The sequence below is a fragment of the Eptatretus burgeri genome, chromosome 3 (genome assembly GCF_056783735.1).
Source record: "Eptatretus burgeri isolate ZD-2024b chromosome 3, Ebu_testis_v1, whole genome shotgun sequence".
Classification (NCBI taxonomy): Eukaryota; Metazoa; Chordata; class Myxini; order Myxiniformes; family Myxinidae; genus Eptatretus; species Eptatretus burgeri.
In genome coordinates, this window is record NC_140963.1 from 142,457,320 (window position 1) to 142,484,626 (window position 27,307).

Consider the following 27,307-nt stretch of genomic DNA (forward strand, 5'->3'; position numbering starts at 1 on the left):
TCTGTATTTGGTTTTGAATTTAGTTTTGGAATTCGTTTTGTATTTCATTCTGTATTTAATGTTGTATTTAGTGTTACATTAAAATCACTATTTAGTTTTGTATTTAGTTTTTTTTATTACCTCTGCCACTGAAGGTGAAGGAGGCTATGTTTTCACCCCTCTCTGTCTGTCTGTTTGTCTGTGTGCAGGATATCTCAAAAAGTTGTGGATGGATCCAGATGAAATTTGGTGGGCAGGTTGGGTGTGTAATAACGACGAACTGGTTAGATTTCAGTGAAGATCCAGATCTGGATCCGACTACTGGAATTTTTTAAGTGATTCTTCACCATTGATAGGGCGAAAAATGATATACATCACGATACCTCAAAAAGTTGTGGAGGGATTCAGACGAAACTTGGTGGACACGTTGGGTGTGTCACAACGAAGAAAAGATTCATCCAGATCTGGATACGAGGATTATTTAGTTTTTTTTAAATTGATTCTTTACCATTGAGAGATTGGGCCAAAAAATAGATTATATGGCATGGCATTTCAAAAATGTATGGGGCCCGATATGTTTTCGTGGATCAGGCATTATGTGGCGGAGGTATGCGCTCTCCCGAGTGCCCTTCCAATTTAGTTTTGCATTTAGTTCTATATTAATGTTGTATTTACTTTTGTGTTTAATTTAGTATTTCGATTTGTATTTAGTTTTGTATTTGATTCAGTGTTTAGTCTTGTTTTTTTTACTTTAAATTTTGCATTTAGTTTTTATTATTTAGTTTTGTATTTAGTTTTGAATTTCGTTCTGTATTTAATGTTGTATTTAGTTTTGTATTTAATTCAGTGTTAAGTTACGTGTTTCGTTTTTTTATTTAGTTTTGTATTTTGTTCTGTTTTTAATGTTGCATTTCGTTTTTTATACAGTTTCGTATTGTATTTTACGTTTAGTTTTGCACTTAGTTTTGTATTTTGTTCTGTTTTTAATGTTGTATTTAGTTTTGTATTGCATTCAGTGTTTAGTTTTGCATTTCATTTTGTATCTCGTGTTGTAATTCATTCAGCATTTAGTTTTGTATTGAATTCAGTCGTTTTGTGTTTAGTTTCTTATTTATGTTTGTATTTCATTCAGTATTTTTTTGTATTTTGTTTTGTATTTCATTCAGTACTTCGTTTTTTATTTAATGTTGTATTTCAGGTCAGGAAAGGAATGGGAGCATGCGCAGGAGCAGCGCGTCGCTGCCTCCACTTTCTGCTGGTACTCCAGGGCCTCCATCTGGCCACCCCCCAGGCAAGTGCCTGGCCCATCCCCATCTCTTTAAGATGACCCCTCCACTCACGAGACTCCCTCACTGAGAAAATCTGGTGAGCAGGATTAGCGTCAGGAAAACGAGCCACATGTCCATACAGCCACATCTGATGCTAACGGACAATGCAGGGAAACAAATCTTATTTCAATCTCTCTCGGGAACCGCTGATTGGACACAAAGTCCTACCAGCGATAGCCAAGCATTCTCCAAAGAGACCTGGTACCAAAGGAATTAAGTCTCCATCTCAGATCCCTGGTCAGAGTCGAAGTATCACATCCGTAGAGCAAGACTGGAAGCACCAAGGACCTGAAGACTCGGACTTTCGTCCTCCTGCACATGTACTGACAGCGCCACACCCCATGATCCAGTGAATCCATGACTCTCCAGGCCCGACCCAAACGTCGATTGACCTCTGGCTCACAGTCAGTAGAGACATTAATATCACTGCCAAGGGAAATGAATCTCTCCGTGACCTCAACATCCTCACCACAAACAGGTACAGACAAGATAGCAGCATGCAAGATGTCATTGAAAGCCTGGATATTAGGTTTGACCCAGGAAACACACAATCCCAAGAGCTCTTACACCTCATTCAGCACTTCGAGGGCCCCCAAAAGGATCTCCAGTGTTACAGTCCTGGCAATTACCCTTCCATTTCCAGACAGGGACAACAAGGCCCCTCTTCCAGTCAGTTGAGATGATGCCTGTGTTCTCGGCAGAGCACAGAACTGCATGCAACGACATGAGTGCAGCATTTCACCAGCCTTGAGAAGTTCAGCATGGATGCCACAGATCCTTGGAGCTTTCCCCATTTCAACCGGTTCATCGCAGCCTTTATTTCCACAAAAATAGGTAGATCACAGTTGATTGGATGATCAGAAATAGGGAGAGTAACACCCCTGACATCCAACTCAACAGCTAGTGGATCAGCCTGGTATAGCCACTCAAAGTAACCGGCCCAGTGGGCCTTCACTTCGGACTCCTCTGTCAAGAACCCTCCATACTCCACTCTCAGTGCAGCGCACCGAGCGACGAGCTTGGAGGAATGCAATGCGCAAATTCCCCTGTAAGCAGGACGAGAATCACTTGACCACAGGTGATGCTCTACCCCCTCACAGATTCCTCACACATAGGCCTCCTTGTCCACCCTTAGTGCACGTACAGTTTTACGCCTCATCTCCCTCAACAACCCAGCTCTGCCATTCAGCCTGGCCCTGCAACTCTGGTCAATGGTATCCAGCGTCCCTTGAGAGACTGAATTCTTCTTCACCATATGGTTAGTTCCAAGATATCCATTGGCAACATCAAGGATGGTGGTCTTGAAGGCACTCCACAACTCTTCAGGATTCTCCAAAGCACTCAGACCCCCAAATCACCACGAAGCCTGTTCACAAACTCCTCAGCTACCCTCTCATCCTTGAACTTGCCAACATGCAGCCAAGGCTGGGATGGTACCATTCTCCCGGATTTAAGCTGCAGCTTCAAAGTTGCTCCCACAAGCCTATGGTCGGTATTGAGGAACTGAGAACTCCGGTAGTCCCTGCAGTTATGGATAATCCTCCAGTGACCATCAACAAGCATGTGGTGAATCTCCTTTGCCACATCACCAGCATTGAAATACCAAGTCCAGCGATGAGCCTGTCCGTGACTGTCCTGTCCATGTTCATGAAGCAGCCACCCTCAGTCCATGACTTCTTGCAAAGTCAAGGAACTTCTTGCTATCCTGGTTCACAGTTCCAGACCCATGGGGACCAACACTTGTCTTATAACCATCCCTGTTATTTCCAGTCAATGCATTGAAATCCCCCAGGACTAGCAGAGTATCTTGCCTGAGCACTGATCAATCACAGACTCGAGCGTGGCAAAAATGCGTCCTCCATGGTGAGATCACTCGCCTCAGTCGGAGCATATAGAGAGACCAGAGAAATGACACCCAAGGAGTGACGAATCATCAGTCTCATAATATGCTCCGTGACCAGTGTTACCTCAATTACCATTGGAATTAGTTCATTGGACACAACTACAAAAAAAAATAAAAAAATAAAAATCAGAGTGACCAGACCAATCGTAGGTGAAACTACCCACCATGATCTTGACACTATCCAGTCTCCGAACCGAACCACATAGAATGTATTTCATTCAGTATTTAGTTTTGTATGTCATTCAGTGTTTACTTTCGTATTACATTAAATGTTTAGCTTTTTATTTCATTCAGTATTTAGTTTTGTATTTCATTCAGTATTTCGATCTATATTTCATTTTTTTTGGGGGGGGGGGGAGTTAGTTCACGATTTAGTTTTGTATTTGATTCAGTATTTAGTTTTGTATTTAGTTTTGTATTTCGTTTTTTATTTATTTTTGGATTTAATTCACGATTTAGTTTTGTATTTCAATCATTGTTTTGTTCTGTACTTAATGTTGTATTTAGTTTTGCATTTAATTCACGATTTAGTTTTGTATTCAATTTTGTATTTAGGTTGGTATTTAATTCAGTATTTCGTTTTGTATTTCATTTTGTATTGAATGCAGCACTGAGTTTTGTGTTTCATTTTTTATTTAGTTCTGTATTTACTATTGGATTTAGTTTTGTATTTCAGTCTATTTAATGTTATATTTCGTTTTGTATTTAATTCAGTATTTAGTTTTGTATTTAAATCAGTGTTTTGTTCTGTACTTAATGTTGTATTTAGTTTTGTATTTTATTCAGGATTCAATTTTGCATTTTATTTTGTACTTAGGTTTGTATTTAATTCAGTATTTCGTTTTGTATTTCATTTTGTATTTAATTCAGTGTTTTGTTTTGTATTTCATTTTGTATTTAATTCAGCACTTAGTTTTGTGTTTCATTTTTTTATTTAGTTCTGTATTTACTTTTGGATTTAGCTTTGTATTTTAGTTTAGTTTTGTATTTTGCACAATATCTCAAAAGGTTATGGATGTATTTCTATGAAACTTGGTGGACAGGTTGGGAGTTCCACAAGGAAGAAGTGATTGAATTTTGGTGAAGATCCAAATCTAGATACGAGAATTATTAAATTTCTCACTGATTCTTAATCATTGAGAGATGGGGCTAAAAACGAAATTGCATGACATCTAAAAAAGTTGTGGACAGATTCGGATGAAACTGGGTTTTCAGGTTGGGTGTGTGACAAGGACTAATTGATTTGATTTTGATGAAGATCTGAATACACATCCGGATTCGACAATTTTTTAAGTGATTCTTAACATTCAGAAATAGGACCAAAAACGATATATAGCACAATATATCAAAAGATTATGGATGTATTCTGACAAAACTTGGTTGGAAAGGTTGGAAATGCCACCAGGAAGAATTGATTCAATTTTGGTTAAAATCCAAATCCAGATTTTCGGTGCCGAAGACAATCCGATGTCCTGCAGTGCTCCTCAAAATAGAGTGGTGAATTGTAGTGATGCAGTGGTAAAAGGGGGTGTGGGAATGTTTTTCCCCGTGTGTGGGAGGCGTTTGTGGTAAAAGTGGTGAGGTTTGGTGAGCGAGGTGCGAAGTAAGGTGAGGTGCCAGTTTGGAATTGGCGCGCAGATTTGAACGAAATAATGGCGCATGATTCCCGTGCACAGGTGGTATAGTGTGTAGTAGAGATGTGGTGGATTCAAGCTACAGGAGGCATCGTGGTGTGCTTATTATCAATTGGCTATTGAATGGTGTGAGTGCTTGCATGCTTGTTATGTACTGTGGCTAAAAGGACAGGGTTAGGGGAGGAAACAGAATATGAATCAGAAGCATTTACTAAACCTAACTACGAGACTCGCGCAATGCACTTTGTCCCGTTAACCCACTTGACATGAGGGGAGGACTAATGAAACAACTACCTGGGGATCACTATGTTGGGTACCATTGCCTTCGAAGCATGCGGTTTTGCAGAACCGCAACAATATGTTCACCATGACTACCAGATCATAATTGTGAGGTTTCACAACGATTGATGAAGTGGTTCAAGAGAAAGAATTTTTGTTAAGATTTCCGATCATTCCAATATGGCTGCCAGAATATGTGGCCTATTAATTATTCGTGAACATCCTGGTATCCCGGAGGCTTGGGGAACATGTGGATGAAGTTTCCCCTTGATCGGTCAAACTGTTCTGGAGAAGAACATTTTTCAAGGTTTATTCTTCAAAAAAATCAGAGCTGCCAAACCATGTGACCAATGACATCATAAGTCAAGAACTTTTTGTTCCTCATTGATGGTTGTTCATACCTGTAAAGTTTCACCTCAATATGTTCAGCCGTTTTGGAGAAGATTTTTGAAGGTTCTTATGTTAAAAAAAATATGGCTGCTGAACTACATGACCGATGATATCAATTTTTTCCCACCATATAATTTAGCTCCAGATGATCCTCAAAAATGTTCATACTGATCGAATAAAGCATCCGACGTTTGCAATTATGACATCATAACAAAGGCACCTGTGACGACATCAATAAATCACATTCCTCATGGGGAGTACTTGACATGTGCCAAGTTTCAATTTTTTTCTATGGAGTGGTCTTGGAGATACAAAAGTTCGAAGTTTTTCCTTTTTTCCAACATGGCTGCCACACCGTGTGACCTATGACGTCATAATTATCATTAAAACATTCTACATGAGTACTCAGACCTCTGATGAAAATGTCGTGCAAATAAGATAAGCAGTTGCAGAGGAAACAGAAAATCAGCATGGACGGACGGACGTGTGTACGTATGTACAGACGGACGGACAATCCTTAAACAATGCCTCCGGCGACTTTGTCAGGGGAGGCTTAAACATTACTCAGTCTGCCTATCTGGCAATCAACCAAAATTGAAAATCATTCCAAACAGGAAACTTTCTGTTTTTAAGGAAGTCACAAAGGACACAAACAACAGGCATGAATGACAAATGCAACATGTGAATTATAAAACAATGTGGTGTAAAAGGCGCTGCAACAACAGCGGTAAACTTCTGAAAAAAGGTTTTTCTGACAACCTTGGAAATCTCAAATGAATTATATACTAGGACAGTGTAGAACACAAATCACTCTCTTTGCACTTTCAAAGCCCTTCTGTTTAGCAGTTCTTGGACACGAGACATAAGGAGGTGTGTAACACATTGCGTCAACGGTGGGAAAGCATGAGTCACATTTGCTCTACGGCTAGGATATGGCGGCCGTACCCCCTCCCCCCCTGAATTGACAGAAACGTGCAGTGGCCGCAGAGTTTCTGAGGTGGCCTCAGGGTGGCCCTACACCGTATGGCTATCTTTTACAGGCCGTAGGGGTCTCCGTGGAATTAAAGCGCGGAGTTATAACTTTTTTCATTTCTAGGTTGGCCGTAGCAATTCGACAAGCCGTAGCCATGACGTAGATGTGTTCCACGTCGACCGTAAGTAGGGTGTACGGTGGGGTTGCGTTATTCATGCGGCTGCCGTAGGCTCTTATCAATGAAAAATGAATTTTGCCAACCCCCAAAAAATTACGGCGGCCGCACTATTTCCACGGTCGCCGTAGGGTAGTCCTAAGGTGTCCCTGTGTTCAACGTACGGTGGCCTTGCGGTCTGTGTGACTACCTGCGGGCAATGCAGGGTCGCCGCACGGTTCCCCTACGCCCCCCGTGCGTCCTCGGTACGGCCTCCATGGCAGTCTGCATCGACCGTGCGTCCACCATGCGCTACCGCTAGAGATCAGAGTATAGGTGTTTGCTACACACATCATCACATTTCACCAGCAGCTCAGACCAGAGACATCACCATGTATATAACCGACCAACTTCAGTATATAACCTGGTCATCTGTATATGATCTGTATATAACCAGATGTATTTAACCTGGTCCACAATCTATAAGACAGATATGAGATATGATATACATATGAAAAAGAACTGGTATATATACCCTCGTTACCATCCGTCTGGCCGCACGTTCGCCTTAGGGCCCCCCTGCGGTCACCTTGCGGGCACCTTGAGGCTACATTGCATCTGCCTTGAAAATGCTATGGCCGCCGCAGGGACACCCTAAGGTCACCATGCGACATCAAATCAAAGACCGTACGGCACCCCCACGTTTTCGGTCTCCACAATTTCTAAATACCCCATGCGGCTACCTGAAAAATAAAAACATATGTGACTGCTACATTGTGTGACCGTGGAAATACTGTGGCCGCCCTATAATTGCTAGTGGCCATAGATTTTTTTAGACCTTACGGCCGCCGAGCCAAATGTGACTGAAGCATAAACTTCCGGAATTATTTGGTGTTCTACAGTGTTATTTTGAACACAGTAATGTGTTCTGTGAACTCTCTAGTTATCTATTTAATTAGCTGTCTATCCAATGATGTATTTGTCTATTCAAATTCACTTATGTGGACATTGGAAGGCTTCAGCCCGAAGCCTTAAGTGCAGGGCCTCTTCAAGCGCTGGGGCCTAGGCCATGGCCTATGTATACCCTGCGTACGTGCACCACACAGATTTGGTAAACTTACGAGTATACTTGGATACATACACATGTGCACCGCACGAATACAATAAACTCACCTGTACACTTTGATATGTACGTATGTGCACCGCACGGATTTGGTGAACTTACGAGTATACTTGAATACATACGCATGTGCACCGCACAGATTCGATAAACTCACGTGTACACTTGGGTACGTTCGTACATGTACTGCAAGGATTCACTGTAAACTGAATGCTTCGTGCGGCGTTAAAAGCCCCTTTTATCATCCATTCCTGACCACGAGATGGTTCAAAGTTCGAGTCAAACGTGTGGGGGAAATGCTTCCCATGTTTGATGAAGCTTGAAATGAAGTTTGAAATGAAGTTTGAAATGAAGTTTGAAATGAAGTTCGAAATGAAGTTTGAAATGAAGTTTGAAATGAAGTTCGAAATGAAGTTTGATGCACGGGAGGATGTTTGCGATGATGGCGAAGTTACCTATCGGTCCATCGCAGTGTGTTATACACTGACTATACAGTTTAATTATTATTATGATAACAACAAAAACAAAGGAGGTAAGAGGGAGAGACTGAGAGTCGAAAGAGGGGATCGATAGGTGCATGGGGAAAAAGTGGGAACCTGCACATAAGGAAGGAATGAATGAACACGAATTGTCTGACATGTCGTCCGCCCACCCTTGCGTCCCCCGCTTCCTCGAGGCCTTTTGTTGTTTATGACGTTTTACAACGCGCTGGACTCAATAGGAAATGCATCGCAGACGTTTCAACACCATGGTGTACACCATATACCATGGAAGGCTCAGCGAGAGAGGGGATCGTTTTAGGGTATCTCAATTGCTTTATGGCGCTGCCGAGCCCTGGGGATCGGGAGAGACCTCGTGCAAGGAGAGGGGGAACAGAGCAAAAGACGAGAATAGAGAAATGACCCCCAAGGCGGTCAGAGATGATAACGTCATAACGTCCGGTGGGAAAGAGAATTCCATGGTCGAGGGGGGATGGGGGGGGGTTGATTGTTCACAACTATGCTTGGAATGACAGTGAGATGGCGTTTGATTCCCAAACGTGGTATTTTATGGGAACCTTTCGTTGGTTCGATTTCCGAACGTGGTCTTTTATGGGACGCACGGGGTACACCAGAAACCCCCTCCTCATGAAACTGTCCAAATCCAGAAGCACTGCTCACCTCCACTCAATTATTCCTCTTTACCGCCTGTGGATCACCTTCCACACTCTCTTCAATCCGGTTCTTCCCTCGAGGTGTTCAAAACAGCTGTTCACCACCCTCTCATATCGTCCCCCATCCAAAACCATGATCTTTTCTACACCCGTCAAACCACCTCCCATGCCCAAAATTTTGCTTCTGTATTCATCTTGTCCATCCCTTGCATTCTCCCCTTACCCATCATTGTTATCTGCATCTCTTGTTCGTCCGTCTCCGTGTACCTTGGTCCTCCCTGCTGCTGGCAGCTCCCATTTCTCCTGATGTTCCCTTTGTTCTGTTGTGTCCTGATCTGTTCTGTGTCCAAGCTCTTCCATGAACCTCGAAACCTCGACCATGTCTTTATGTGAACAAATTCTATTGCACAACATGATGTAGAACAGCACTCGGTAGAGTGCACACCTCCGCCAGGTGAACAGTTTACTTTTTGTGTGCCACTGATAGGCCGGATCTGGATTCGGACCTGAACTGAAATCGAATCGGCTTGTTCTTGTCACCAAACCAATTCATCAACCAAGTTTCGTCCAAATCCGTCCACAACGTTTAGAGATATCCTGCTCACAGACACACACGGACAAACAGGGGTGACTACATCATGTCTGTCTGTCCACCTTCGCTGGTGAAGGTAATTAATTACACATCATCATTCTGTTATTGGAATCATAAAATAACGAATTTTGATCCTTCCTGTCACGGGCTGCCACGATGGCCTACACTCTACACTCCAGAGGTACGCACGCTTGCTCTTGGCTACCTAGCCTGGGTTCGAATCCCGACACAGCTCTAAACTGTCATCACGGTGTTTCACAGGTCGGGTGATTCATCAGTGAGCGTGCCCTCCCTCTGATGGATGTTAAACTGGGTCTTCCGGAATTAGTTGATGGACATTAAAGACCTCACGGTGTTCTTCTTGAATAGTAGGCGAAGTTATTGCCAGTCATCGTGATTCCTGCTGCAACTACTGTGGTGAAAGCAATGGCAAACCACCCAGTGTAATCCTCAGCCAAGCAAATGCTTCGGCACCGACGCTTGGTAACACACGATGGTGCGTGACAATGATAAACCTGGAGGGCTGTAGTTTTACCGATTTTCGTGTTCACATGTCATGTTCGATTGTTAAACACAACAGTTTAAATAACAGGCATCACGCACCTTCTCACCGATATTCATAATATGTAACGATATTAATAGAATCATCTCTATTATAATACCAAGCTTGCACACTAAAAACTCGGCTCGCCGTCACACGATCCCGATGAAATTGCTGTGGCACTTAGCGGACATGCCGACAATGTTTGGGAAGTCTTGGCGTTCCATAGTACCACTTGCATTTTGCACAATGCGTATTGTTGTCATTCCCCGTGTACGATCTGTCGTCTGCTACCAGCTATGTTGTACTGCTATCCCGTACATGTGCACGGGTATCGCAAGTACTATTAATTTGCAATTGATCACTGGCTTAATATAACATAAATATATAAATAATATATTAATATAACACTGACAGGCTAAATATAACATAATATATAAATAATATATTAATATAACACCGACAGGCTTAATAGAACATAATATAAAAATAATATATTAATACAACACCTTAATATAACACCGACAGGCTTAATATTGTTGTGGGGCCGAGTTTCGGTGGCGAGCATGACCACTCGGTGGAGCAGGAGAGTCGGCTCCACCGAACACTCGGAATTCATAGGTCGTCAACTCCGGAGCCGACGGGTCCCTTATCAGACCAAAGATCGCCAATAGGTCGACCGCATGGGATCAGGTCGATTGCCAATTTCAATTTACCTAAATACCCACGTCGTCCAAACGACCAGGGAAATTCACCCACGGCGGAGCTCGAGCGGAATGAGCGGTTAGCGTGCTCGAACCGTGCGTAACCCAAGCAGATGGTTACCGAGATCCGTCGGTCCAAATGCACAATTTACCCACGCTACTTCTCAACATGCACCGTGCTAAACCAATGAAGGAAACACAAAAACGAGCTGAAACATTTAACAGGGGATTTATTTATAATGGGGGTGGGGGAACACACAATGAGCAGAGTTATCTGACTATAAGAAATGCAGTCAATGTACAAGCAAAAGCACTTATCCAGTTGCTACTTAAAGATGGGCCCACACACAAACACACACAGAAATGGACCGCAATGGTCTTTGTTGAAGGCCTCCAGCTCAAGGACAGGTGAGCTAGAGACCAGAGCTTATGCTTGGACCTGTCCACCTCGTGTGGTCTTCGACGATCCGGCTCGGCGGGACTCGAACCCGCAACACGATGCCGCTCCAAGCACCAGGTACCACGCTATCGAACCGGCCACGCACCAATCGACCAAGGCCAAGGAGAAGATCAGAGGCAATGATGATCCAGCTCGGCAGGACTCGAACCCGCAACACGAGGATGATGATCACCATGATAATGACCACGACCCTTTTACCACTACGACGACCTCCACTACCTCGATCCTTTTTTCACTACGACGACCTCCATCACCTCGATCCTTTTTTCCACCACCACTTCCACCCAGCCTGGCATTTCTTATATTCCTTTCTCCTCCGGGGTGAGCACATCGCCGTCTGAGGCGCTCTCAACTCTCATTGGCCGGCGTGTCGTGGGAAAACCGCCTTCTGTGGCCATCTCAACTCTCATTGGCCGGCGTGTCGTGGGAAAACCGCATTCTGTGGCCATCTCAACTCTCATTGGCCGGCATGTCGTGGGAAAACCGCCTTCTGTAGCCATCTCCACTCTCATTGGCCGGCGTGTCATGGGAAAACCGCCTTCTGTGGCCATCTCAACTCTCGTTGGCCGGCGTGTCATGGAAAAACCGGACTCTGTGGCCTGATTGGACAAGGGGCACGCCCCTGCCTTCCTGGGCGGAGTCTCGATCTGAGGCGATGGAAATCTCCGCCCACGTACGTGGTCAAACGCATGTAGACAATGGCGTCGGTGTGAGGAAGCGAAGTGAAGACGTGTTGTTGTAAACAAATCTCCGCAGCACACACATGTAATTCCCGTTAGACACGGGTAGGGGGCCCTAACTATAAACACATACTTACCGAAATAACTAAGCTTTGGGGACGGCTGTCTGTCTGTGTGCACAAGGCTTCCAAATTCGTAACAATACAACATAATACATCAATAATATATTAATATAACACTGACAGGCTTAATATAACATCATATATAAATAATATGTTAATATAACACCTTAATATAACATATTACAGCAGACTACACATGAGTCGGCAGCGTGTAACTCTTCACTTCGCCTAAGTCGGCAGCGTCAAAAGTCCCGAATTTATTAAATTGCTAAATCCCTTTGAATAAAGTCTGTAAGTCGTCATCTCCAAATCGTCACTTCGTCTAAGTCGTCAAATGTTGTCCGTTCCCGCGTAATGGAAACTCAAGTAAATTACCACGCCTAACTCGTCACACGGAACTGCTGTCTCGTGAGAAGCCCGATTTCATGGAATCGTGATGCGCGCTCATTGGTGTACACCGCCAGTGATTGGCTATTTATAACTGCGCTGCGTTCAGCTCAGTCAGTGACTACGGTGGTCGCTGGCTCAGTGTGTGGCCAGGCTCGGCTGTGAAGCTGGGCATTGAGTACTGTATTGGGTATTACGCAAGATGGAGTCAGAAGCCGTGGTCGTCGTGACGACAGTTGTCATTCTACTTTGGATATGTACACACGTTCATCGCACTGCAGGCAGGACGATGACAACTAAGCATAAGCTTACAACTAAAACCTACCAATAAAAATACGACATTATCAAGTTTTGCGAGGCAAACCCACTGATGAAGAAAACAGCCATAGCTGAGAAGTTCGACATTAAACGGTAGACATTGAACGATATCTTGAAGAACTAGAGGGGGAGCACTCGGGAGAGTGCAAAACCTCTGCCGCCAATACTGCGGGGTGACTCAAGTGAACCTTATATCTTATTCATTAAATATGTCAACAGTGCTGACAGAGTTATAGTTCTTTTCTCCAACATTTTTTTTTGGGGGGGGGGGGGTGTTGGAAATCACTTAAAACATGTAGAAATGCAAAAAAAAAAATTCAAATATTTTTTCAAAATGGCCGCCATCGCGGCCATATTGGATTTTGGACCAAGTCCAAAATCTAATGGCATGATCCTTGGACCATACCTAATCCCCCCACCAAGTTTCGTCGAAATCCGTCGAGGAGTTTTTCCGTAATACTGTTCACAAACAAACAAAGAAACAAACAGAAAGGGGTGAAAACAGAAACCTCCGATCTTTGATGGCGGAGGTTAATAAGAGCAAGATATTTGGACAAGTGGAGAAGATCGTGAGGCCAGTGGTAAGTGTGAAACGCGTGAAATGTGTGTCCTTTGAAGATGTCGATGATGTGCTCATCATCTGGTTTTGGCAAATGTCGGCTTAGCCAAATATTCAGTTGGACGGTGAAATGTTGCTGCTGAAGGCATGTAAATTCGCTGCGGACCTCGGCATGATGATGCTGAGACCTTGCCGATGCACTGGATAGACAGATTCAAAGTGAGGTGGAGAATCGGCAAGGTCAAGAAGTGCGGCGAATCAGGCGGCGTGGATTCGGCAGTGGTGCACGACTGGAACGATGGCAAATTGAAAGACATCTTGGAAAGGTATCAGCCTCGGGACGTGTACAATGCCGATGAGACTGGGCTTTCCTGGCAGATGCTGCCAGAAAAGTCTCTGGGGTTCGTTGGTCAATCCCATCATGGTGATCAGCAGGCGAAGCTCCGTGTAACGCTGCTGGTTGGAGCGAACATGGATGGCACCGACAAGCTGCCTCAAAACGCCATCGGGAAAAGTAAGAATCCCCGAGCCTTCAAAAGTGTGAAGCACCTGGCTGTGGCCTACTCAGCGAATAAAAAGGCATGGATGACTTCTGCCCTGTTCGAACAATGGTTGGTGAAACTGAACCGTCGTACGTCACTTGAAAAACGCAAAATTGCGTTCGTAGTTGACAACTGCCCCGGTCACCCTGCATGTCAACTGGAGAACATAGAACTTGTATTCCTCCCACCCAATACTACCAGTAGCACTCAACCAATGGATGGTCATCAGAAACCTAAAACTTCACTACCGCTAGATCCTTGCCACGCGTCGCCTGAATGCAGCAGATGAGGGAATCCTATTCAAATGGGATTTGCTGGAGATGCCCTGATAGCTGCCAATACCGCATGGGGAAAGGTCTCCAATGTTACCATCACGAACTGCTTCTATTCGGTCGGGTTCGTCAATGCGGAAGATGCGGATCGCAGTGCCCATGAAGTTGATGAGGGGAGCGATGATGACCATGGAAACCAGTTCCGGAATGTCTGGGAAAGACTCGCTGAAATCTTTGGTTCAGACGCGATGCCCTCATTGGAAAAATACATCAACGTGGACGCTGAGTTAGGCAGCACCCAACAAATGACTGATGCAGAAATGGTGGATTCTGTGAAGAACGTCTCCGACGATACGGGTGACGTGGACGATGTGGACATTGTTGATCTCGAGGACTCAGGGGAGACATACATTCCAAACACACCTCTAACTATTCGGGAGACATTCAGCGCCTTGGATGTGATGCGCTGATACTGTCTTTCGGTGGAGGATTGCCCAGACAACATCATAAAATACAATAACCGGGTTGAGTCCTTTCTCATGCACCAGATGCCCAAGAGTTTGAGACAGTCAAACGTAACGGATTACTTCGCGAAGGAGTAAAGGATCGATGGAGCTTAGTGTTGAAGTCCGATCATGGTTTTATATTAGCTTGTTTTGTACATCACCGCACTCACTTACACACAGGCACTGAGTGGTAGTCATCACCACGATGACTATGTCATGTAATTTGTCGACATACCATCACCGATGGTATATGAGTTGTCTTGCAGTTGTTCATTATCTTTACTTTTGATAAACTGATTCATGAATTCCATCTTTGCTTGATCACTTTCCAACTCACCCATGAACCCCCACCTATGACCCTAGGATCGTGTTTCCCTTTTGGTACAATAGCCGGCTTAGAGATTGTTCCACCCTCTCACACGTACGTGTCCAGGCCACGCGCGACTTCATCCTTCACCCCACAGTCATCATGAATGTTCGCATACGCGCAAGTCATCACACGTCTAAGTCGTCACTTTTTTCTCGGTCCGGATGGTGACGACTTATGAGTAGTCTACTGTATATAAATAATATATTAATATAACACCTTAATATAACACTGACAGGCTTAATACAACATAATATATAAATAATATATTAATATAACACCTTAATATAACACCGACAGGCTTAATATAACATAATATATTAATAATATATTAATATAACACCTTAATATAACACCGACAGGCTTAATACAACATAATATAAATAATATATTCATATAACACCTTAATATAACACCGACACACTTAATATAACATAATATATAAATAATATATTAACATAACCTTAACATAACACCGACAGGCTTAATATAACATAATATAAAAATAATATATAAATATAACACCTTAATATAACACCGACAGACTTAATATAACATAATACATAAATAATATATTAATATAACACCTTAATATAACACAGACAGTTTTTAGCTCACTTGGAACGTCATTCTTGGGACCTTATGGGATGGCATGTCGTCCGTCCGTCCGTCCGTCCACAAATACTTACAACTTCTCCGAAAGTACATATACAATTCCGATGAAACGTGACCACAACCTTCATCACCCATGATTTACCAAAGTTTGTTCATGCAATTAAAAAAAAAAAAAAATCGGGGTATAAGGGGTTGTACAGGGGTGGGGCGGAGGTTTCCCCCCCAAAATAGGTATTTGCTATCACATTGGTTCACTGGTAGATTCTGCTGATTCCGTCCCTTGTTGACTCCCTCCTCGGTATCATTTTTATTATGGACCCGAGGTAACAAAAAGCTCCACGTAATGAACAAACTGTTTCAAATGGAGAACCTCGCCACCTTTAGAGCATTTAAATTCCATCAGACGCGGCAATAAATGAGAATCGTTGCCCCCAGCTTGCCGACTCGATGACAGAAGACGCCATTTGTATTTTTGCGTCCCCCATCCCTTCCTCATGTTGATTCCCGCCCGTATGGCCACAGGTAACTTGCTGGTGGAGTTAATCAACATGGTTATTATGAACACTTTGGCATTACCGCCATACTGTTCAAGAAGCGGAAAAATTTACTTTTCCTCGAACTTCATTCTCTGTGATTTTGAAACATTCAACGATGTAAATGATTAAATAAAATAAAAACATTTCATCCAATTTACCACCATTTGGATTTATATTCAAACCGTGAATGTTTTTACCATCACATTGTACAGTACGTACCATGCACCATAAACCAACATCATGGCACAGTGTACACCATGTACCATAAACCAACATCATGGCACAGTGTACACCATGTACCATAAACCAACATCATGGCACAGTGTACATCATGTACCATAAGCCAACATCATGGTACAGTGTACACCATGTACCATAAGCCAACATCATGGTACAGTGTACACCATGTACCATAAACCAACATCATGATACAGTGTACACCATGTACCATAAACCAACATCATGGTACAGTGTACATCATGTACCATAAGCCAACATCATGGTACAGTGTACACCATGTACCATAAACCAACATCATGATACAGTGTACACATTATGATGTTGGTTTATGGTACATGGTGTACACTGTACCATGATGCTGGTTTATGGTACATAGTGTACACTGTACCATGATGCTGGTTTATGGTACATAGTGTACACTGTGCCATGATGTTGGTTTATGGTACATGATGTACACTCTGCCATGATGTTGGTTTATGGTACATGGTGTACACTCTGCCATGATGTAGGTTTATGGTACATGGTGTACACTGTGCCATGATGTTGGTTTATGGTACATGGTGTACACTGTACCATGATGTTGGTTTATCATACATGGTGTACACTGTGCCATGATGTTGGCTTATGGTACATGATGTGCACTGTGCCATGATGTTGGTTTATGGTACATGGTGTACACTGTGCCATGATGTTGGTTTATGGTACATGGTGTACACTGTGCCATGATGTTGGTTTATGGTACATGGTGTACACTGTGCCATGATGTTGGTTTAATGTACATGGTGTACACTGTACCACGATGTTGGTTTATGGTACATGGTGTACACTGTGCCATGATGTTGGTTTATGGTACATGATGTACACTGTGCCATGATGTTGGTTTAATGTACATGGTGTACACTGTACCACGATGTTGGTTTATGGTACATGGTGTACACTGTGCCATGATGTTGGTTTATGGTACATGATGTACACTGTGCCAAGATGTTCGTTTATGGTAGATAGTGTATACTGTACCATGATTTTGGTTTATGGTACATGGTGAACACTGTACCATGGTTACCAACTCCTATATACCCAGTACCCCATTTTCCTGTTACACTGTACCATGGGTACCAACTACCATATACCCAGTACAATATTTTCCTGTTGCATTGAACGATGGTTTCCAACTACCATGTACCCACTACCATATTTGCTGTTTCAGTGTACCATGGTTACCAACTACCATATAACCGGTACCCCATTTTCATGTTACACTGTACCATAGGGACGAACTACCATATACCCAGAACCATATTTTCCTGTTATATTGTATGATGGTTTCCAACTACCATATACCCAGCACTCCATTTTCCTGTTACACTGCACCAGAGGGACCAACTACCATATACCCAGTACCCCAATTTCCTGTTACACTGTACCATGGGTACCAACTCCCATATACCCAGTACCCCAATTTCCTGTTACACTGTACTGTGGGTACCAACTACCATATACCCAGTACCCCAATTTCCTGTTACACTGTACCATGGGTACCAACTCCCATATACCCAGTACCCCAATTTCCTGTTACACTGTACTGTGGGTACCAACTACCATATACCCAGTACCCCATTTTCCTGTTACACTGTACCATGGTTACCAACTCCCATATACCCACTACCATATTTTCCTGTTACCCTGTACCATGGGTACCAACTCCCATATACGCAGTACCCCAATTTCCTGTTACACTGTACTATGGGTACCAACTACAATATACCCAGTACCCCATTTTCCTGTTACACTGTACCATGGGTACCAACTCCCATATACCTAGTACTCCATTTTCCTTATACACTGTAGCAAGGGTACCAACTCCCATACACCCAGTGCCATATTTTCCTGTTACATTGAATGATGGTTTCCAACTACCATATGTCCAGTACCATATTTTGCTGTTACACTGTGCAATGGTTACCAACTACCATATACCCATAACACAGTACCCCATTTTCCTGTTGCATTGAATGATGGTTACCAACTCCCATATACCCAGTATCCCCATTTTCTTGTTACACTGTACCATGGGTACCAGCTAACATATAACCAGTACCATATTTTCCTGTTGCATTGAACAATGGTTTCCAACTACCATATACCCAGTACCCCATTTTCCTGTTGCATTGTACCATGGTTACCAACTACCATTTTCCCAGTACCATATTTTCCTATTACACTGTACCATGGTTACCAACTACCATATACCCAGTACCCCATTTTCCTGTTACACTGTACCATGGGTACCAACTACCATATACCCAGTACCATATTTTCCTGTTGCATTGAATAATGGTTTCCAACTACCATATACCCAGTACACAGTACCGCATTTTCCTGTTGCATTGAATGATGGTTACCAACTCCCATATACCCAGTACCATATTTTCCTGTTGCATTGAACAATGGTTTCCAACTACCATATACCCAGTACCCCATTTTCCTGTTGCATTGTTCCATGGTTTCCAACTACCATTTTCCCAGTACCATATTTTCCTGTTACACTATACCATGGGTACCAACTACCATATACCTAGTACCCCATTTTCCTGTTGCATTGTACGATGGGTACCAACTACCATATGCCCAGTACTCCATTTTGCTGTTGCATTGTACGATGGTTACCAACTACCATGTCCACAGTACCATATTTTCTTGTTACATTGTACGGACCATCACACGTACCATAAACGCGCGTAATTTCGCTATTGCGATGATCCTCTTACATATAAGGTATGCCATACCTACGTCACCTGGTAATTACATATAAGGTATGCCATACCTACGTCACGTGGCAATTACATATGAGGTATGCCATACCTACGTAACCTGGTAAATAGCGAGAATCCTTGTTTTTTTGCACCTTTTTCCCCGAAACTGGAATCTCGTTGCCTTCGGCTCGTTCGAGGGCATCGGGGCTTTGTACAGCATTTGTGACGTCATTGTGTAATAGTAAACGTTTGTTTCAAGGATTGTTGTTTGAAGAGCCACGCGATGATCACCAAATCAAAACGGTATTTGTAAACCTCGCCGGTAATGCGGGGTTTGTTTGTAAGGAGCTCCGTGTCGTCGGAGAGCGCGCCAATAATACCGACTTCGTTAAAATGGTTTCACTGCGTCGTGTACGGATCGATTGTTATCCTGACTCCCTGGATAGTTATCATCACCATCGGCGGAGCCCCACTCCGTTAGGGTGGAGACGCCTCTTCCGTCGAGTCTCACAAAGACACGTCGTAACGACGTTCAGGTCCTCCATGAAGGACCCGTGGTTCACAACTAACGCCGAGCGGAGCATCGGACGCCGTGCCTAACGGTCCGCGCTGGTCACGTGATCCTTGTTAGCCAATGGCGTGGTAGTAAATGTTCAAAATAAGTGTGCCGTCGTGCCGGAGGGGAGGGAATGGGGCTGAAGACGAGATCCTCTTGGCGCTCCATGCTTCCCCCGGAGCTGTTTCCGCTCTCGACATGTCCGAGTCCAAGGGAAGCCATTACTTTGTGGATTCCTTTGTGAGAAGCGATCTCTCGGACCCGTCCGCGGCTCTGTCGCTTGATTACGGCCCGTCGACCTTCGTGCCAGCCCGGGGAAACATTGCCCTCAGCGGCGATTACTCCCCTTGCAGTTTTCAACCGCGGGCTACGGTGTACCAGACAGGTTGGACGCACGTACCGGCCCAGTTCGGGGTGTACGCGTCGTCCGTGGACGGCACGTACTCTCGCTCGTGGCTCGATCCGCTGTCCGCCGGACCAGCAGGCACGCTCAGCACGCCCGTACAGGGTCGACACGCAGATGTGGGCCCCGTTATCATGGGCGGTCTGCCCAGGATGGACGGAGAGAACGTTCTGTTGAAGAACTATGGAGGAGAGCCGTGCGTCGGTGCTCGGATTCGGGTATGTGTGGACAACGAGGAGCATGGCGCTACCGCCACGGACAGCGACAACAAACTGCGCGTCGACCCCAGTGAGTTCCACAAGGTGTATCCTTTGTTCTGTTCGACCGTGAACGGCCTCACTGGCCTTGGAGTGTTTGTTTATCCCTTGTTGTTGAGGTGCAAGTACCGGAACAGGTACACGCAGGTACCGGCTGTAAAATACAATGGAACACACGTGACGTTGAGAACACGTATATTCGATGGACGTGTCATGGAGGAGAACGGTGTGTGTGTGTGTGTGTGTGTGTGTGTGTGTGTGTGTGTGTGTGTGTGTGTGTGTGTGTGTGTGTGTGTGTGTGTGTGTGTGTGTGTGTGTGCTGTAAAATTACATACTTGTATATGAAAAAGTTTCACGATAATAACATGAACACGTGTGCGTGTGTGCATGCGCGTGTGTGTGTGTGTGTGTGTGTGTGTGTGTGTGTGTGTGTGTGTGTGTGTGTGTGTGTGTGTGTGTGTGTGTGTGTGTGTGTGTGTGTGTGGGCACGCGCGTCGACCCCGTTGCTCCCTCTGTGTAGGAGACCCTTCGGTGAACTGGCTCCATGCTCGTGCAGGCCGCAAGAAGCGATCTCCGTACTCGAAGCACCAAACGCTCGAGCTCGAGAAGGAGTTTTTGTTTTCCAAGTACTTGACGCGGGACCGTCGGTACGAGGTCGCACGATTACTGGATCTTAGCGAAAGGCAGGTCAAGATATGGTTCCAGAACCGACGCATGAAGCTGAAGAAGATGAAACGATAAAAGAACGAAGAACGACGATAATATTCACTCTGAAGCACTGTCACTGTTTACGTACACACACACACACACACACACACACACACACACACACACACACACACACACACACACACACACACACACACACACACACACACACACACACACACACACACACGATGGACAGATCGTGCGGATAAAATGGTATTTAAGCGATAAATAGACGTACTCAGTCTGTTTCCTCACTGTAAGTACTCCGAACCACCACTGACAGTCTCTGGTGACTTGATGAGCCTCACGTCGTCCTGAAACGGTTTATTAAATCTCACAAGATGAAAACGAATGCTTATAATTGAACCACAAAACACCCGAAAGGTATCCGAACATAACCCAATATTGGTATCCGAAGATAACACCATATAGACATCCGAAGATAACCACATATATGTATCCTAACATAACACCATAAAGGTATCCCAAGATAACACCAGAAAGGTATCCGAAGATAACACCATATAGACATCCGAAGATAACAAAGTGTGGGTATCCTAAGATAACACCATAAAGGTATCCAAAGATAACACCATATAGACATCGGAAGATAACACCATTTCAGTATCCTAACATAACACCATATAGGCATGCCAAGATAACACCATATAGGTATCCCAAGATAACAGCATAAAGGTATCTCAAGATAACACCATAAAGGTATCCGAAGATAACACCATATAGGTATCCCAAGATAACACCATAAAGGTATCTCAAGATAGCACCATAGAGGTATCCGAAGATAACACCATATAGGCATGCTAAGATAACACCATATAGGTATCCGAAGATAACACCATATAGGCATGCTAAGATAACACCATATCAGTATCCCAAGATAACACCATATAGGTATCCCAAGATAACACCATTTCAGTATCCTAAGATAACACCATATAGGCATGCTAAGATAACACCATATAGGTATCCCAAGATAACACCATAGAGACATCCGAAGATAACACCATCGGTGTATCCTAAGATAACACCATATAGGCATGGTAAGATAACACCATATAGGTATCCCAAGATAACAACATGTAGACATCTGATGATTACACCACATAGGTATCCCAAGATAACACCATATAGGTATCCCAAGATAACACCATAGAGACATCCGAAGATAACACCATATGTGTATCCTAAGATAACACCATATAGGTATCCCAAGGTAACACCATGTAGGCATCTGAAGATAACACCATATATGTATCCTAAGATAATACCATGAAGACATCTGAAGATAACACCATATAGACATCCAAAGACAACTACATATATGTATCCTAACATAACACCATATGGGTGTCCGAAGATAACACCATATAGACATCCAAAGATAACACCATGTATGTATCCTAAGATAACACAATATCGACATGCGGAGATAACTACATATAGGTATCCTAACATAACACCATATAGATATACTAAGAGAGCACCATATAGACATCCGAAGATAACAAAGTGTGGGTATCCGAAGATAACACCGTGTGAGTATCCGAAGATAACACCGTGTGAGTATCCTAAGATAACACCATGTGGGCATCCTTGGATAACACCGTGTGGGCATCCTAAGATAACACCGTGTGCGTATCCTAAGATAACACCGTGTGCGTATCCTAAGATAACATTGTGTGGGCATCCTAAGATAACACCGTGTCGGCATCCTTGGATAACACCGTGTGGGCATCCTTGGATAACACCGTGTGGGCATCCTTGGATAACACCGTGTGGGACACCTTGGATAACACCGTGTGGGACACCTTGGAATACACCGTATGGGCATCCTTAGATAACACCGTATGGGTATCCTAGGATAACACCGTGTGGGTATCCTAGGATAACACCGTGTGGACATCCTTGGATAACAGTTTGGGTATCCTAAGATAACAGTGTGGGTATCCTAAGATAACACCGTGTGGGCATCCTAAGATAGCAGTGTAGGTATCCTTAGATAATACTGTGTGGACATCCTGAGATAACACCGTGTGGTCATCCTGAGATAACACCGTGTGGTCATCCTGAGATAACATCGTGTGGATATCCAGAGATAACATTGTGTGGGCATCCTTAGATAACAGTGTGGGCATCCTTAGATAACACAGTGTGGGCATCCTGAGATAACACCGTGGGCATCCTTAGATAACACAGTGTGGGCATCCTGAGATAACACCGTGTGGGTATCCTTAGGTAACACTGTGTGGGCATCCTTAGATAACACCGTGTGGGTATCCTTAGATAACAGTGTGGGCATCAGATAACAGTGTGGGTATTCTAAGATAATACCGTATGGGTATCCTTAGATAACACAGTTTGGGCATCCTGAGATAACACCGTGTGGGTATCCTTAGGTAACACTGTGTGGGCATCCTTAGATAACACCGTGTGGGTATCCTTAGATAACAGTGTGGGCATCAGATAACAGTGTGGGTATTCTAAGATAATACCGTATGGGTATCCTTAGATAACACAGTTTGGGCATCCTTCGATAACACCGTGTGGGTATCCTTCGATAACACCGTGTGGGCATCCTTAGATAACACCGTGTGGGTATCCCTCGATAAGATCGTGTTTGCATCCTTGGATAACATCGTGTGGGCATCCTTGGATAACACCGTGTGGGCATCCTTGGATAACATCGTTTGGACATCCTTAGATAACACCGTGTGAGTATCCTTGGATAACACCGTGTGGGTATCCTGAGATAACACCGTGTGGGTATCCTTAGATAACACTTTGTGGTATCCTTAGATAACAGTGTGGGTATCCTAAGATAACAGTGTGGGTATCCTAAGATAACAGTGTTGGTATCCTAAGATAACAGTGTGGGTATCCTAAGATAACACGGTGTGGGCATCCTAAGATAACACGGTGTGGGCATCCTTGGATAACACCGTGTGGGTATCCTGAGATAAGACTGTGTGGGTATCCTAAGATAACAGTGTGGGCGTCCGAAGATAACACGGTGTGGGACACCTTGGATAACACCGTGTGGGACACCTTGGATAACACCGTATGGGCATCCTTAGATAACACCGTGTGGGCATCCTTGGATAACACCGTATGGGCATCCTAGGATAACACCGTGTGGGTATCCTAGGATAACACCATGTGGACATCCTTGGATAACAGTTTGGGTATCCTAAGATAACACCGTGTGGGCATCCTAAGATAGCAGTGTAGGTATCCTAAGATAATACTGTGTGGACATCCTGAGATAACACTGTGTGGTCATCCTGAAATAACATCGTGTGTACATCCAGAGATAACATCGTGTGGGCATCCTTAGATAACACCGTGTGGGTATCCTTAGATAACACCGTGTGGGTATCCTTAGATAACACCGTGTGGGTATCCTTAGATAACAGTGTGGGCATCCTTAGATAACAGTGTGGGCATCCTTCCATAACACAGTGTGGGCATCCTTAGGTAACACTGTGGGCATCCTTAGATAACACCGTGTGGGTATCCTTGGATAACACCGTATGGGTATCCTAGGATAACACCGTGTGGGACACCTTGGATAACACCGTGTGGGACACCTTGGATAACACCGTGTGGGCATCCTTGGATAACACCGTATGGGTATCCTAGGATAACACCGTGTGGACATCCTTGGATAACAGTTTGGGTATCCTAAGATAACACCGTGTGGGCATCCTAAGATAGCAGTGTAGGTATCCTTAGATAATACTGTGTGGACATCCTGAGATAACACTGTGTGGTCATCCTGAAATAACATCGTGTGGACATCCAGAGATAACATCGTGTGGGCATCCTTAGATAACACCGTGTGGGTATCCTTAGATAACACCGTGTGGGTATCCTTAGATAACACCGTGTGGGTATGCTTAGATAACAGTGTGGGCATCCTTAGATAACAGTGTGGGCATCCTTCCATAACACAGTGTGGGCATCCTTAGGTAACACTGTGTGGGCATCCTTAGATAACACCGTGTGGGTATCCTTGGATAACACCGTATGGGTATCCTAGGATAACACCGTGTGGGACACCTTGGATAACACCGTGTGGGACACCTTGGATAACACCGTGTGGGACACCTTGGATAACACCGTGTGGGCATCCTTGGATAACACCGTATGGGTATCCTTAGATAACACCCTGTGGGCATCCTTGGATAACACCATGTGGGTATCCTAGGATAACACCGTGTGGGTATCCTAGGATAACACCGTGTGGACATCCTTGGATAACAGTTTGGGTATCCTAAGATAACACCGTGTGGGCATCCTAAGATAGCAGTGTAGGTATCCTTAGATAATACTGTGTGGACATCCTGAGATAACACTGTGTGGTCATGCTGAAATAACATCGTGTGGACATCCAGAGATAACATCGTGTGGGTATCCTTAGATAACACCGTGTGGGTATCCTTAGATAACACCGTGTGGGTATCCTTAGATAACAGTGTGGGCATCCTTCGATAACACAGTGTGGGCATCCTTAGGTAACACCGTGTGGGCATCCTTAGATAACACCGTGTGGGTATCCTTAGGTAACAGTGTGGGCATCAGATAACACTGTGTGGGTATTCTAAGATAACACCATATGGGTATCCTAAGATAACACAGTTTGGGCATCCTTAGATAACACCGTGTGGGTATCATTCGATAACACGGTGTGGGTATCCCTCGATAAGATCGTGTTTGCATCCTTGGATAACATCGTGTGGGCATCCTTGGATAACACCGTGTGGGCATCCTTGGATAACACCGTTTGGGCATCCTCAGATAACACCGCGTGAGTATGCTAAGATAACACCGTGTAGGTATCCTTAGATAACACCGTGTGAGTATCCTTAGATAACACCGTGTGAGTATCCTTAGATAACACCGTGTGAGTATCCTTAGATAACACCGTGTGGGTATCCTGAGATAACACTGTGTGGGTATCCTTAGATAACAGTGTGGGTATCCTAAGATAACAGTGTGGGTATCCTAAGATAACAGTGTTGGTATCCTTAGATAACAGTGTGGGTATCCGAAGAAAGCAGTGTGGTATCCTAAGATAACACTGTGTGGGTATCCTAAGATAACAATGTGGGTATCCTAAGATCACAGTGTGGGTATCCTAAGAAAGCAGTGTGGGTATCCTAAGAAAGCAGTGTGGTATCCTAAGATAACAGTGTGGGTATCCTAAGATAACAGTGTGGGTATCCTAAGATAACACCGCGTGGGTATCCTGAGATATATCATACAATAGAATACATGTTTGTCGTAGAAATATGATCTGATGAGATGTACAAAGGTATTTAACGTGCGATGTCCATCCTACGCTGTTTGTACGACTTTAAACCAGCTTTTTATACGTGCATGTACACACACACACACACACACACACACACACACACACACACACACACACACACACACACACACACACACACACACACACACACACACACACACACACACACACACACACACACACACACGCCACTCATTGTATATATATCACACTGTATGGTACAAGGATACCTTGGAATATTTTATGTATACAATGTATTAACGGTAAATATTATAACAATGAGTATTATTTGTGGGTTCGAGTTTATTATTTATTTAAGAGACAAAAGATTATTCTCTGAACCATCGTTTTGTACATTTTTAATGTACACACACACACACACACACACACACACACACACACACACACACACACACACACACACACACACACACACACACACTTATATAGTTTAATATTTGTTGGTATTTAATGTTCACAAAGGTAATATATTATTGTTTCGAACGAGGCACTTGTTCTGTTTTTCTTTCCCCTGCCACCGAAGGTGGACGTTGTGGGTTTATCTGTTTGTGTGTTTGTTTGTGAGCACAAAATCTCAAACCACCTTCGGACGAAACTTGGTGGACAGGTTGGTGTGTGACGAGGAAGAAACGATTTTGGTGAAGATCCGAGTTCCGGATTCGAGAATTATTTTTAAATTATTAGGTGAGAGATGGCACCAAAAACGACAAATGTAAAGACATGTCAAAAACGTTGGGATGGGTGATGACAAAGCTGCATGGATGAGTTGAGTATGTGAGGAAAACAAGGCGATTTGATTCGAGTTCGTGGACACGTACAGATCCGGTCTATCCGTGGTATACAGAACATAACTCGAACAGCCTGCTGCAGGTATACCCTCTACCGACGACCGTTCGCCTTGAAAATATTTGTGAAAT

General features: G+C 43.9%; 1 protein-coding gene across 1 annotated transcript; it reads left to right on the forward strand.

Annotated features, from left to right (window-relative positions):
- Positions 1-19,741: 19,741 nt before the first annotated feature.
- Positions 19,742-21,221, forward strand: LOC147031182 (homeobox protein Hox-A9-like). Its single transcript, XM_085876047.1, has 2 exons — positions 19,742-20,354; positions 20,844-21,221. Exons 1-2 carry the CDS (start codon positions 19,757-19,759, stop codon positions 21,062-21,064), a joined length of 819 nt encoding a protein of 272 aa, XP_085732173.1. The 5' UTR covers positions 19,742-19,756; the 3' UTR covers positions 21,065-21,221.
- The last annotated feature ends 6,086 nt before the right edge of the window (positions 21,222-27,307 follow it).

What these genes read in the sequence shown, in the direction of transcription:
- LOC147031182 (XM_085876047.1), top strand. Translation starts at nt 19,757, where the DNA reads ATGTTCAAAATAAGTGTGCCGTCGTGCCGGAGGGGAGGGAATGGGGCT. An exon ending in CAAACTGCGCGTCGACCCCA is followed by an intron (nt 20,355 to 20,843) that starts GTGAGTTCCACA and finishes CCCTCTGTGTAG; the next exon opens with GAGACCCTTCGGTGAACTGG.